At 44.2% G+C, this 15,045-nt stretch overlaps 2 protein-coding genes across 4 annotated transcripts in view; one reads left to right on the forward strand and one right to left on the reverse strand.

Annotated features, from left to right (window-relative positions):
• cryzl1 (crystallin, zeta (quinone reductase)-like 1) overlaps positions 1-15,045 on the forward strand; it is a 21,290-nt gene continuing 6,245 nt past the window's right edge. The window contains exons 1-7 of the mRNA XM_062059330.1: positions 1-224; positions 424-501; positions 3,264-3,336; positions 3,421-3,465; positions 3,547-3,615; positions 5,579-5,712; positions 5,775-5,886. Of these exons, the coding sequence (XP_061915314.1) occupies positions 165-224; positions 424-501; positions 3,264-3,336; positions 3,421-3,465; positions 3,547-3,615; positions 5,579-5,712; positions 5,775-5,886 (571 nt within the window). The 5' untranslated portion in view covers positions 1-164. The remainder of the gene's footprint in view (positions 225-423; positions 502-3,263; positions 3,337-3,420; positions 3,466-3,546; positions 3,616-5,578; positions 5,713-5,774; positions 5,887-15,045) is intronic.
• Positions 6,154-13,626, reverse strand: LOC133657704 (uncharacterized). 3 transcript variants are annotated; one of them, XR_009827338.1, is made up of 2 exons: positions 6,708-13,626; positions 6,154-6,339 (listed from the first exon to the last, which is right to left on the reverse strand). XR_009827338.1 is itself a non-coding variant. In XM_062059327.1 (2 exons), the coding sequence occupies exon 2, from the start codon at positions 12,837-12,839 to the stop codon at positions 6,981-6,983; it is 5,859 nt and encodes a 1,952-aa protein (XP_061915311.1). In that variant the 5' UTR covers positions 12,840-13,082; positions 13,451-13,626; the 3' UTR covers positions 6,154-6,980. The 3 variants fall into 3 exon arrangements, 2 of the variants coding, with proteins under 2 accessions (XP_061915311.1, XP_061915312.1); XM_062059327.1 differs by having other exon boundaries at positions 6,154-13,082; positions 13,451-13,626; XM_062059328.1 differs by having other exon boundaries at positions 6,154-10,079; positions 10,161-13,626.

The raw sequence follows: 15,045 nt of genomic DNA on the forward strand, positions 1-15,045 counted from the left end.
CCCCACACTACTGCTATTGCGCGAAGAAGAAGAAGACACAGTCATATGATACAGGAAGTAAATCAAACAGGACAATTGCAGATAACTGCATGTATTTATTTTGAATTAAACGTAAATAATTATATTTTCGTACATCGGTGAACAAACATTTGAGGTGAAACAGCATGAAAGGTTTATTTTGCCAAATCGACCGGAGCGAGCTGAAATTCTTTACTCAGGAAACGGTGAGTTTGGCAAGCTTGTCTTCTGAATATTGAATATGACTACTCGTCTCGTTTGGTCGAAGATGTGATAAAAAAAAAAAAGTCATTAGTTTAATCGAATCTTAAAGCCACAAACTGATGACACGTTTGTCTAACGATGCCATTATTATTAGCTTGTGTTTTGGAGGTAACAATTAAAAGTGACCATTTCCCGCCATAGACTCTTCCAGAAGTCTTAGGCAGCCATGAGGTCAGAGTTCAAGTGAAGGCGTGCGGCCTCAGCCCTGTTGACCTCAAGGTAAGAGCGTCAATCATGTCACATAATGTTCATACCTTCTTGTAACATTGTCACTTCCATACGACTACGTTTGAAGTAGACATGGACAGATGTTTTTTATCAGGCCCGATACAGACACAGATTATTAGCAGTCAAGGAGGCCGATAAGCGATATTTGGAGGCGAGTTTCCTCTTGATGTATTGCGAACATTTACATAAAAACATTCTGAGCTCCATCACGTAGATTATAGTTGAGACTTTTTTTTCAAGATCCCTGACACCATTTCTTTCTGGATGTTACAGAAAGTATGAGAATGTGTGAGCTGCTGCCTCTTTACTTGTGTAACCATTACCTATTTGTCAAGATATTCACACAAAGTTTGCATTTGTGGCAGAGATGTCGTTTCTGTCCGACCATCCATCCACCTACTCAGTGGCCTACTGGTTAGAGTGTCCGCCCTGAGATCGGTAGTTTGTGAGTTCAAACCCCGGCCGAGTCATACCAAAGACTGTAAAAAAATGGGACCCATTACCTACCTGCTTGACACTAAGCATCAAGGGTTGGAATTGGGGGTTAAATCACCAAAAATGATTCCTGTGACAATCATGGGTACTTTAACTTTATCTTCTAGCGCTCTGTCGCGTTATTTGATGGAATCACGGAACATGAAACTTCAGTGAGCCCACGCTCCGAGGGTCGCCTGACGGAGGCTTGCCGTGCGACTCAATCGCTGCGGTGCCCAAAAGCGGACAAAACGAGAGAAGGAAGCCAGGGATGAAGGACAAAAACTGGAATTCCCGGCAAAAAAAGCCACAAAACAAAAATAAGCAAGGGTTGACAAGTTCATGTAAGCCAGGGGTGTCCATTACGTCAATCGGGTGTGTCAGTCGATCGCCAGCCAGGCATTTAAAAAAATAAACCTAAAAATGAGCGATCGTCAGTCTTCACGAAGACGTCACTTGATTGACATTTAGGGCACCCGAGGATCTTGTGAGATCATCATTAAGAAAATAATGACAGAGAGGAAGGCGAGAAACACTTTCTATTTCACTCTCGCAGCTTACCTGCTGCAACACTCTAAAGACCAACTGCACAGTTCCTGTCTTCACAATAAAAGCCCTGCTCCATCCTACCTGCGCTAACAAAATAAGAGTCTCAGAAAGCTGGCGTGCACAAGCTAGCAAGCTACGGAGTTTGCCGCCAATGTATTTCTTGTGAAGTGTAAAAAAATGAGTATGGAAGCTGGACAAATAAGATGCCAAAAAGCAACCACTCTCATGTGGTTTTGGACAGAAAGGAGGACTTTTTTTCTCCTCCATTTGAAAATGTGGACGTTACCAGCCCCACTGTCTGATTCCAATCAATGCAAGTCATCAGAATCAGGTAATACACCAACTTATATTCTTGTGTTCATGAAAGAGAGGAATCTATATGTGTTAAACATACTTGTATAATCACCTTTAACTTGTTAACAAAAGTGTCTCTTTCATAAATAAATAAATATAAATTATATATATGAATGAGGTAGATCACCTCGACTTGGTCAATTGAAAAGTAGCTGGCCTGCAGAAATAGTGTGGGCACCCCTTATGTAAGCAAAGGACATCGTACGGTAGGCCACCGGAGAAGAATTCTCACAAAAACTCAAATAAATGCTCTGTCAGATATCAGAACATGAGTCATTTTTATCCTTAAATTGATTAAAAAAGTACTCTAGAAAAAAAAAGGTAACTTTTGTCATGCAGGGCAAAAGAGCTTGTGTTTGAGCAGTGCTTATTACTATCTACTTCACTGATTATTAGGGCTGTGAATCGTTGGGCACCACACGACTCGATTCAATTCTTGGGGGTAACGATTCGATTCATAATTGATTCTCGATTAAAAATCCATACTTTTTAAATAACATTGGATGCCAGTTCGATGATTATCTACATATCTCCATCAAATAGACAAACAGCTCTGATAAATGTCTGTATTACTTAAAAGAAAACTAGTTTTGTTTAATAAAATTCTACACAAACATTTATTAAATACATTTTTGATTTTTATTTAATCGATTAAGAATTGCAATTCCTTGAAAAAACAAACAAACATTTTTGACAACCTACTAATTATTAGTCTTTTTTTCAATATTATATATTAGGGCTGTGAATCTTTGGGCACCACACAATTCGATTCTTGGGGGTAACGCATTCATTCAGAATCGATTCTTGCTTCAAAACGATTCTCGATTCAAAATCAATACTTTTTTGCCATTAATATGATTAACTACATTCCTCCATAACATATACAAACAGTTCTGGTAAACTTCTATTTTACTTCAAATAAAACTGGTTTTGTTGAATAAAATATTACCAAAACATTTAATAAAGTCAAATACAAATAAGACAACGAGAGAAGTATCCAACACTTCTCTTTTCTGAAGTCAACAAATATAATCATCTACATCAACAATATGATTTGTCTGACTGGAATGGACAAATTAAATAAATAAAAACAAATAAAATATGTGTATATTTAAAAAAAAAAATATATATATATATATATTTTAGATTTTTTTATCGATTAAGAATTGTTACAAATAGGAATCGCGGTTCTTTTGAAAATTTATATTTTTCTTGACACCCTGACTAAATACTGGTATCATATGTGTATATATTGTATCTGCTGATGTAGTGCTGTAAAAATATATATTTTTAAAAATGCCAAATGTCTGCCCGGCCGATAATCAATCGATCTGCAGTTTGAAATTGTCACTTGCTTGTTTTGTTGCACGCTGCAGTTCCTGGAGGACGTGGGCATGCAGAGGAGTTTGATCCCTGTGGGCAGGGAGGTGGCGGGCGTCGTCCAACAAGGTGTGTGTGTGTGCGTGTGTGTGCCTGCCTGCCTGCCTGCCTACTCAGCCCTAACTTTCTCTTCCTGGTTGCTTCCCTTTCCAGTGGGTCCAAAGGTCTCCTTCTTCCAGCCAGACGACGAGGTTGTGGGTAGGGGAGCATTACCCACAATGCATCATGTGCGATAACATCTACTGTGTGTTGTCTGATGTCTTTTCACCCTCTCACAAGGCATTCTTCCTCTGGACTCCACCTGGTCCGGCCTGTGCGAGGTCCTTGATGTCGATGAACAACATCTCGGTGAGAAGTCTTCAGTGTTTAATGGATGAAACATAAGCAACCTTTCTCTGGTGACGGACGCAGAACAAGAAGTTTCTGTTAGCGGCGTCATGACTCCACTGCAACTTTTTCACTTCGATACCGATATTGGAGCCTTGGCCGATACTGATCCGATATCAGCAGGAATCGCACATTTTGTATTATTTAGTAGTGTGGAATGTTAGAAAATGAAACAATCAAACAGAGAACAATGGTCGATATAAAAAACATTAACTTATTTATTATTAACCATCTGGAATGGACTTATGCTGTCTTTAAGTTGAAGTCATTGTTTTTTTGGGCGACACCTAGTGGTCACAAAACGTAATGATGTTAAGCTCATGACACAGTAAGTTTGTTACTGGATACTTTCTAATTCTACCTTGGAGACTTTGAATGTGTAAGTAATATGCAACAATAACTATTTGATACTTGTTTATAGGGGTGCACAAAAAAAATGATTCACATCCGAATTGCGTTCTTATTCATTACAATTCTAAATCGAGTTGTAATTTTTTAAAAATGGATAAAAAATAAATAGAGATAAAATGTTTACTTTTTTTATAAGATTATTTTTTTTTAAAATGTTTTCATGCCATCTCCAAACCAGAAGTGAGTTTTTCTAACCTGTAACCCATTTTGAAAAAGTTTCATTATGATTATTAAACCAAATAATACATTGTGAGAATCAGTATGAATCGAGAATTGTGTTGACTTGAGAATCGATTCTGAATCGAATCGGTAAAGGGTCAAATCGTTAGTTGCCCAAAGATTCACACGCCTACTCTTTTATATTGACAAATGTGCTGTTTTGGACTGCAATATTGTTCAATGATTATTACGTATGTCTAGCTTGTGTGCTATTGTGTGCTTAGCTGTTGTGTAGCTGCTAGCTCCTAGTAGCCTATAGCCTAGCATGTCCACCTTTTGTAAATTACTTTAGTAAAATAGAATAACTGATTGGAGGACAGTCCGGACACAAGCAAACACTGCAGGGCTGCTTGTATCGACCATGATATCAACACACAAGTCAATACGCTTTAGGACTGCTTGTACCGCACATGATATCGCACCCAAGTAAACACGCTGCAGGACTACCTGCAGAGTGTTGCCCATGATAAATTATATCACACACAAGTAAACACACTGCAGGACTTCTTGTATCGCACATGATATTACACAAAAGGGAACACTGCAGGACCGCTTGTATCGCACATGATATCACACAAGTAAACACACTGCAGAACTGCTTGTATCGCACATGATATCACACAAGTAAACACTGCAGGATTGCTTGTATCGCACATGATATCACACACAAGTAAACACTGCAAGATTGCTTATATTGCACATGATATCACACACAAGTAAACACACTGCAAGACTGCTTGTATCACACATGATATCACACACAAGTAAACACTGCAGGATTGCTTGTATCGCACATGATATCACACACAAGTGAACGCGCTGCAGGACTGCTTGTATCGCACATGATATCACACACAAGTAAACACTGCAGGACCGCTTGTATTGCACATGATATCACACACAAGTAAATGCGCTTCAGGACTGCTTGTATCGCACATGATATCACACACAAGTAAACACTGCAGGACTGCTTATATTGCACATGATATCACACATAAGTGAATGCGCTGCAGGACTGCGTGTATCGCACATTATATCACACACATGTAAACACTGCAGGACTGCTTGTATCGCACATTATATCACACAAAAGTAAATGCGCTTCAGGACTGCTTGTATCGCACATGATATCACACACAAGTAAACACGACACAGGACTGCTTGTATCGCACATTTTAAGGGTTCAAAGCCGATATCATACGATTCTTGTTTTTGCTGATATCGGACTGACACCCAATATAAGTATCGGACACGTGGTTTCAAAGGTATAAAAACTTGTGTGTGTGTTCCTCAGTGGAGAAGCCGGAGAAGCTCAGCTTCGTGGACGCCGCCGCAGCGCTGCAGGACGGTCTGCGCGCGTACAGCGCCCTCCACACTCACGCCCGCATGGCGGCCGGACACACGCTCCTGGTCCTGGACGGCGCCAGCGTACGTGACTCCTGTTTGGCACGACACCACGTCATATTCCACTAATACCTAAAACCCTTTAGTCCTTGGGCTTGATGTGCATCCAGCTGGCGTGTTATCACGGCGTGAAGGTGCTGACCACCGCACACTCGCAGCAGCAGCACACCTTCTTGGAGCAGCTACGCCCCGCTGTCGGTACGTACACATTCCTTCAACAAAGTCAGGAAGATTGGAGCAAATGGAAGGAAGTCGCTGCTGTTATAGTTTTACACCAAAAGGGGGCGATCTTTGTGTTGATATCAACATCAGTTCCTCGACCTGAACGCCTCAAATCAGTCTGGAAGTACATCTGATCATCTCAAGTAGAGATGTCTGATAATGGCTTTTTTACCGATATTCCGATATTGTCCAACTCTTAATTACCGATATCAACCGATACCGATATATACAGTCGTTATTCCGTCCCACGTGTCTGTGTCCGTGACGTTAACAAGTTGACGGATAGCTAACATGAAGATTCCAAGGAAAGGGAAGAAAGAGTCCAGGCCTTTTATCTTTAAGAAGCTTTAGTGGTTTTCACAGGGAATGCACTTTTCCTTTCTTCTTGTCTAATTGGTCATTTCTTTCTTTGTTGTTATTATTGTAAAACTGTATAAAGAGACACAAAATATATGTCAAATAAACACCACTAAGTAACTACATTTCCATAAATGTTTGCTGCATAATATGTTTTCACACATACACACACAGCCCATACAATAGCATGTAAACAGTGCTCATAAAGTGATGTAAATAGCCCTATACAGCCCATGTAATACTCATAGCCACACATGAATAGGATTTACATTTATAAACATTGCACCCTCCCTTAGAGGAGTGAGCGAGCAAAGAAGCTACATGCTAAGTAGCAACAAGCTAAAAAGTAGAACAAGCTATCGTCGCACAGTGCTATTTCTACATTTACACACACACACACAACGTCTTCATGTTACTCATAAAACAGACACAAGACTTACAGACAATGTTTCCAAGGCACTTTGTGGGAAGAAACAACAAACTTGGAGCGCTGAAACACGTAAACCTGTCTCGTGTGTAAACAAGTGGGCGTCTGACTGTCGTGCTGAGACTACCGGAAACTAGAGGAGGGACCAACTCGCCTTCAAAATAAAAGTCCCTTCTTATTACCTGATAATGTTACGTCACACTCCCCGCCTGGTATAAATACTATACCACTATTTCGAACTGCAGTAGGAACATGATTGATACAAATTACAGAAACCTAACTTAACTTAGTCTGTATCATTAGCTGCCAAGAGAAGGACTGTCTCAGAGACAGGCCTCAGAAAAGTCTTTGCAGATCCAGATCTTGTGACCTTGAGTTCTATCTTCCTGACCTTCCCGTCCTGGTCGGGGAAAGTCTTTGTGACAAGAGCCAGGGGCCACTCGTTCCTCTTAGCTTGATTGTCTTTGAGCAACACAAGGTCACCCTCCTTCAGATTAGGCTTGACATCTTGCCACTTGTTGCGATTTTGAAGTGTGGGAAGGTATTCGCGCCTCCATCTGTGCCAAAAGGTGTTGGCGAGATGCTGCACCTTCCTCCACTGCTGGCGGTAGAGATCCTTGTTGTCGAACGTTCCAGGAGGGGCAGGGAGAGTGCACAACTTCTGCGTCAATAGCGAAGCAGGGGTCAGAAGGAAAGGAGATTCCGGGTCTGAGGAGATCGGTGTGAGTGGTCTGGCATTAATGATCGCTGTTACTTCTGCCATTAGCGTAGACAACACTTCATGAGTGAGATGTGATCGGCTGGATTCTTGAAGCATGGAGTCAAGAATTCTTCTGGAGACTCCAATCATGCGTTCCCAGGCTCCTCCCATATGGGAGGAATGAGGCGGGTTGAAAATCCACGTACACCCTTCCTCACCCAAATACTTCCTGACATTGGGCTCTTTGGGATCTGTTAGGACCATGTGCAACTCCTTGCAGGCACCAATGAAGTTTGTCCCACAGTCGGAACGAATCTGCTTTGCGGGTCCTCTCAGTGCAAATAATCGACGTAAAGCGTTGATGAAACTTGATGTTTCCATTGATTCGATGAGTTCTATGTGTACGGCACGCGTGCTCATGCACGTGAAGAGCACTGCCCACCTCTTGCTTTCAGCTTGACCTCCACGGGTCCGTCTCGTGGTGACAGACCAGGGACCGAACACATCAAGTCCCACATAGGTAAAAGGTGGTTCTGTGCACAGACGGTCAGGGGGAAGATCCGCCATTTTCTGTTCAGCAGTCCTTCCACGAAGTTTGTTGCAAACCACACATTTGCGGAGAATGCTGTTGATGCACCGTTTGGCACCAACAATCCAGTATCCTGCTGTACGGATGGATCCTTCTGTGAAGACACGACCCTGATGTTTGACCTTTTGGTGGTAGTGTCTCACAAGGAGCTTCCCAATTTGGTTGTGGGCTGGAATGATAATAGGAAACTGCTCTCCAATGTCCAGTGTGGCATGCTTGAGCCTTCCTCCTATCCTCAAAAGTCCCTTTTCATCCATGTAAGGGTCCAGCTTTCTTAGGGGACTGTCTTTTGGAATGTTTTTCCCAGCAGCCAAGCAGTCGAGCTCAGTTCTGTAAGTCTCTTTTTGCACACAACTAATTATGATAGTCTCTGCTTTTGATAGTTGTGCTGTAACGGGTTTAGTGATATCGCCGGTTGTGACTGGTGCTCTTTTACGTTCCAGCATGTTGGTTATGGAAGTGATAGCCCGTACTAGTGACTTCCATGTGGAAAATCGCCCAAACCGATGAGATCCTAGCTTAGAGTGAGGAATGGAAAGTGCTGTAGCATGGGAACGTACCTCGCTGTCAGTGTCTGGGTCGACGAGCTTGTGATGTTCCATTTCAGAGCTGGGAACTTCATCAGGCAGGTACAGAAAGGTGGGTCCTGTGAACCATGTAGTGTTTGTTAGCTCCGTTGCAGGAACTGATCGTGAAGCATGATCTGCTGGGTTTTGAGCTGTGTGGACGTAGTGCCACTGATCTGGTTTGGTTGACCTTCTGATTCGCTGCACCCTGTTGCAGACGTACACGTAGAATCGCCTGGTCTGGTTGTAGATGTATCCCAGGACGACTCTGCTGTCTGTGTAGAAATGCATTGTGTCAATACAAATGTCCAGCTCTCTCTGTACCAACTCTGCCATTTCCACTGCGAGTACAGCAGCTCCCAATTCCAGTCTTGGAATAGTGTGGGCGGATGGAGGTGCTAGTTTCGCCTTTCCCAGGACAAAACCGACGTGGCACCCTCCATCGCTGTCAATTACTTTGAGGTAGCCAACGGCAGCGATAGCCTTTACTGAAGCGTCACAGAAAAAATGAAGTTCTCTCTTCTGTGCAGTAGACAAGGTGGTAGTTGAGTACGCTCTAGGTATCCTAATGTCTTGTAAATCTTGTAATGAATCTTTCCACATCTTCCATTCAGCTTCCTTTGTCTTCGGTAGAGGGGTGTCCCAGTCAAGGGTTTCGTTGCAAGTCAGTTCTCGGAGTAGAAACTTCCCTTGAATGACGACTGGAGCTACAAGACCGAGAGGGTCGAACAGGCTGTTCACTACTGCTAGAGCACCTCTACGTGTGTAGGGTTTCTCTGTGGCTATTGTTTTGTAGGTGAAGATGTCATGCTTTAGCTCCCAGCTGAGTCCCAAACTGCGTTGGACGAGAGTGGAGTTGTCGTCGAAATCCAAGTTTTGTAGTCCTCCTGCATGATCTTCCTGAGAGAAGGCCTTTAGCACATTAGAGCAGTTGGATGCTATCTTGTGGAGTCTCAGGTTTGAAGCAGCCAACATCTCCTGTGTCCTTGTCAGCAGGTCGATGGCTTCCGTGGCTGAAGGTAGCAACGTGAGCCCGTCATCGACGTAGAAGTCGCGTTCCACAAAGTGTTTGGCATCTAATCCATGTTCCTCTGCTCCATGTTCTGCTGCACGGTGAAGCCCGTAGATGGCTACTGCTGGGGAGGGTGAGTTACCGAATATATGGACTTTCATGCGATACTCCACAATCTCTTGGCCGGGGTCGTTTTCTTTGAACCACAAGAAGCGCAAAAAGTCTCTGTTGTCTTTGCGAACGACAAAGCTGTGGAACATTTGTTCAATGTCTGCTATTACAGCAACAGTCTCTCTTCTGAAGCGCAGCAACACGCCAAGCAAACTGTTGTTTAGATCCGGCCCAGTAAGTAGTACGTCATTCAGGGAAATGCCATGATCTTGAGCACTGGAGTCGAAGACGACCCTGATCTTGTCCGGCTTCTGGGGATGATAGACACCAAAAATAGGTAAGTACCAGCACTCACCTCCTTCCTCTAGTGGCGGTGCCAACTCAGCATGGTTGCGATCGAAGATTTTCTGCATGAAGGCAAAGAAGTCATCCTTCATCTTTGGCTTTCTTTCAAAGGTGCGACGAAGAGTGGTAAGTCTGCTGAGTACTTGTTGTCTATTGTTTGGCAGTCTTTGACGAGGAGATCTGAATGGAAGCGGTGCCACCCAGCTGTTGGTGTCATCCATTGTCATCTCTCTGTCCATGAAATCCAGGAACATTCGGTCCTCGATGGAAAGTCCTACTTGATCATCATCTTTAGTGCTCTGGAAGATCGTGTTGCCCAAGTTGCTGTCATCGAGGACAGGGATGTTGAATTTAAGGCTGCTAGAAGAAGTTGCATTGTGTACTTTGGAGCTGAACCTTTCCTTGACTTGAAGCTGGTTGGGACATGGAGTGAGGAGAGATGGTCTTCCATTTTCAAGCACACTGGTACGGTAGGAAGTCACAGCTGCCGCTTTGTGGGCTGACCCGAGACACACATCTCCTACGACAACCCAGCCAAGATCCAGTCGTTGGGCGAAGGGGGCACTCTGAGGACCGTTACGCTGCTCTCTGACTTTATGGACCTGAAGGACGTCGCGTCCAAGAAGTATTAGTATCTGGGCTTCAGGGTCCAGACGTGGGATCATGTGAGCGATGGACCTCAAGTGGTTGTGGTGTCGTGCGACCTCGGGAGTTGGGATCTCGGACCGGTCGTCTGGCATGTGGTTACATTCTATGAGTGTTGGAAGCACCACACTGGTTTTTCCATCCAGAGACTCTGCGATGAACCCAGTGGCTCTCCTTCCGGATGTCTCGGAGACTCCTGCACATGTCCGGAGAGTGTAAGGTGAGTCTGAACCTTCGATTTGGAAGAGGTCAAAGAACTCAGACCTCGCCAGGGATCTGTTGCTCTGGTCATCTAGGAGGATGTAGACGTTAGTAGCTCTGTCTGGGTGTGTTTTGGGATAAACCTTAACAAGGCATATCTTGGAACAGGACCGGAGGCTTTGCCCTTTGCCGCAGACTTCTGTACATTTCGAGGTGACTGCTGGTCCAGGCGCTTTCTCTTCACTCTCCCCGCCATACTGTGAGGGGGGGTCCTTGTTCTCTTTATCCCACGGTGGAGGTCCAGGATGAAGTGCGGCTACATGGTCGTCGCTCTCACATTCATTACACTTGAGAGCAGTCTTACAGTTCCTCGCCAGGTGGGTCGTGGAGGAGCAACACTTGAAGCAGACCCCATTGTCTTTCAGAAAGGCTCTGCGCTCTTCAAGTGGTTTGCTTCGAAAACCACGGCACTTGTTCAGAGGATGGGGTTTCTGATGTATGGGACACTGTCTCCCGACATCGTCGAGCTTGTAACTTGAACTGAACATTTGAGAAGTTGAGTTGTTTCCTTCGACATCTGTCTTGTGGGTAGATACTTGTCGTTTAGCGTATCTTGCCCCTCTTTCAAACTGTTCGTGCTTTGGGAGATGATTAGATGTTTTCAACGGAGTTAGAGTGAGGGAAAAACTGGGGTCGTTTCTTCTACGTGCTTCGCTGCAGATGAAGTCGGTGAAGTAGGCAAAAGGGGGAAAGGAAACATTGTACTGCTCCTTGTACTGAGAACCCTTAGCCAACCATTTTTCTTGCAGACCGTGTGGCAGCTTTTCTACAATGGGGTTCACACCCCTGGCTGTGTCCAGGTATGAGAGCCCTTGCAGGTAGTCTTCAGACTTAGCAGCGTTTAACTCTGAGAGCAGGTCTCCAAGTTCCCTTAGTTTTGTGGGTTCTTTGTTGGACAGCTTCGGAAAATCCTCAAGTCTTTTGAAGAGGGATCTCTCTATCACCTCCGGGGAGCCGTAGCACTCTTCTAGGCGTTCCCAGACAAGTTGCAGACCTACAGCAGGGTTGGCGACATGGACAGAGCGAATCCTTTTGACATGCTCCGAGGACTCTCTTCCTAGCCACTTTGTTAATAGGTTGAGTTCCTCACTGGCATTTAAGTTGAGTTCTCCAGTAGCGTTGATGTAAGAGGACTTCCATGCCCAGTAGTTTTCCGGGTGGTCGTTGAACTGGGTGAGACCGGAACTCACAAGCTCCCGGCGCACAAAATATCTTGCAATGTCACTCATAGCAGTCATGTCTTTTGGATTTGACTGCAGCGGGGTTCTGAGAGGGGGATAATATGACTGGACAGGCGAGAACTGACGAGGTGGGACCGTGTCAGGGAACTGTCGATGTACTGCAGGCACCGACCTTGTGTGTTGCTGTGTAGCAGCTGATGTAGGCCTCCCAGTTTGTTGTGTAGGAGCAGTAATTGTCAACTCTTTGGGTAGTTGAGCTGCAGCTGACAGTTGAGGAGCTTGGGGAGTATATGTTTCTAGTACAGGGGGCTCTCCATAGCTAGATTGTCGCTTTGTGTGTTGTTCAACATAGTCGTGTGTGCGTTGGTTGCTATTGCTAGCCAATCCAAAGTGGCTCATTCTACTTCCTTCACGGCTCTCAAGCTCAGCTGCTTCTTCGAGGAATTGGGTTTCAGCTAATGCTGCTGCTACCTCCTTCTCATCCTGCAGTGTTGATAACTCGGCTGCTATTCTGGCTTCTTTAGCCTTCAGTTCTGCTTCTCGGCGTCCGTAGGAAGCGCGTGCGCGCGCAGCTTCGAGTTTAGCGCGGGCCTTGATAGCAGCTTTGCTAGTTGAGGAAAGACTGGATCCTGCAGTTGTGGTGGAATGCAGGGAGGCAGCGTCGTGTCCACGGTCTCTTTCCGTGCTGGCCACATCACCGCTGCCGATGTCTCCACTTGTTTCGGCGTTGTCCATTTTTATTGCTTCTGTTGTTAAAGTGCCCGCCGTGAAGCTTGTCTTTTTACTATTCCGTCCCACGTGTCTGTGTCCGTGACGTTAACAAGTTGACGGATAGCTAACATGAAGATTCCAAGGAAAGGGAAGAAAGAGTCCAGGCCTTTTATCTTTAAGAAGCTTTAGTGGTTTTCACAGGGAATGCACTTTTCCTTTCTTCTTGTCTAATTGGTCATTTCTTTCTTTGTTGTTATTATTGTAAAACTGTATAAAGAGACACAAAATATATGTCAAATAAACACCACTAAGTAACTACATTTCCATAAATGTTTGCTGCATAATATGTTTTCACACATACACACACAGCCCATACAATAGCATGTAAACAGTGCTCATAAAGTGATGTAAATAGCCCTATACAGCCCATGTAATACTCATAGCCACACATGAATAGGATTTACATTTATAAACATTGCACCCTCCCTTAGAGGAGTGAGCGAGCAAAGAAGCTACATGCTAAGTAGCAACAAGCTAAAAAGTAGAACAAGCTATCGTCGCACAGTGCTATTTCTACATTTACACACACACACACAACGTCTTCATGTTACTCATAAAACAGACACAAGACTTACAGACAATGTTTCCAAGGCACTTTGTGGGAAGAAACAACAAACTTGGAGCGCTGAAACACGTAAACCTGTCTCGTGTGTAAACAAGTGGGCGTCTGACTGTCGTGCTGAGACTACCGGAAACTAGAGGAGGGACCAACTCGCCTTCAAAATAAAAGTCCCTTCTTATTACCTGATAATGTTACGTCACAGTCGTGGAATTAACACATTATTATGCCTAGTTTTGTTGTGATGCCCCGCTGGATGCATTAAACAATGTAACAAGGTTTTCCAAAATAAATCAACTCAAGTTATGGAAAAAAATGCCAACATGGCACTGCCATATTTATTATTGAAGTCACAAAGTGCATTATTTTTTTTAACACTTGGAATTTGGGACATGCTCTCCCTGAGAGAGAGTATGGAAGATTGAGGTGGGCGGGGTTGAGGTGGGGGGGCTAGGGAGTAGCGGAGGGGTGTATATTGTAGCGTCCCGGAAGAGTTAGTGCTGCAAGGGGTTCTGGGTATTTGTTCTGTTGTGTTTGTTGTGTTACGGTGCGGATGTTCTCCCGAAATGTGTTTGTCATTCTTGTTTGGTGTGGGTTCACAGTGTGGCGCATATTTGTAACAGTGTTAAAGTTGTTTATACGGTCACCCTCAGTGTGACCTGTATGGCTGTTGACCAAGTATGCTTTGCATTCACTTGTGTGTGTGAAAAGCCGTAGGTATTATGTGATTGGGCCGGCACGCAAAGGCAGTGCCTTTAAGGTTTATTGGCGCTCTGTACTTACTTTTTGAAACCGATAGCGATAATTATGAAACCGATACCGATAATTTCCGATATTACATTTTAAAGCATTTATCGGCAAATTATATAGGCAGTCCGACATTATCGGACATCCCTAATCCCAAGTCATGACAGTTTGATGGTCGATGGCGAGGAGCAGGTTTTTTCCACCAGGCTACGCCCACTTTGAATGTGTACTAGTAGGTACTGACCTGTCTAGAACTTGACGGTGTCATCATCATTATTTGAAACTATTTTGATCAAGATCTGGATTTTCCGAGCCGAGTTACGAATGTTAAAAGTTTTAAATGGTGAATGGGTTGTACATGTATAGCGCTTTTCTACCTTCAAGGTACTCAAAGCGCTTTGACACTATTTCCACATTCAGCCATTCACACACACATTCACACACTGATGGCGGGAGCTGCAATGCAAGGCCCTAAACCACGACTCATCAGGAGCAAGGGTGAAGTGTCTTGCTCAAGGACACAACGGACGTGACTCAGGTTGCTGGCACGGCCACTCTCCCAACCGCGCCACACCGTCCCCGTTTTGTGGCGAAGCATCAGATCAAAGTTTGGCGCCAGGCCACGCCCACAATTTATCACAAGTCCGGCATCTGCCATTTTAACCACAGCTCAGAGGAGGAGTTGGAGCACGACTCCTGTTTTTGGCCTAATAATGGCCGACGGAAACCAAGATGGCCGACGTTAGCATGTTCACGTATGTGCTAGCTTCTCTTAAATTAGCACGCTTACATTAGCATGTTAACGTTATTTTCTAGCTTTTTCGCTAATTATGTTTAAACCTGAAAATCATGAATTTTAAATAC

This window comes from Entelurus aequoreus, linkage group LG09 (genome assembly GCF_033978785.1).
Source record: "Entelurus aequoreus isolate RoL-2023_Sb linkage group LG09, RoL_Eaeq_v1.1, whole genome shotgun sequence".
NCBI classification, from domain to species: domain Eukaryota; kingdom Metazoa; phylum Chordata; class Actinopteri; order Syngnathiformes; family Syngnathidae; genus Entelurus; species Entelurus aequoreus.

Excerpts from the sequence above, each read along its gene's own strand:
- LOC133657704 (XM_062059327.1), bottom strand. The coding sequence starts at position 12,839 with ATGGACAACGCCGAAACAAGTGGAGACATCGGCAGCGGTGATGTGGCC.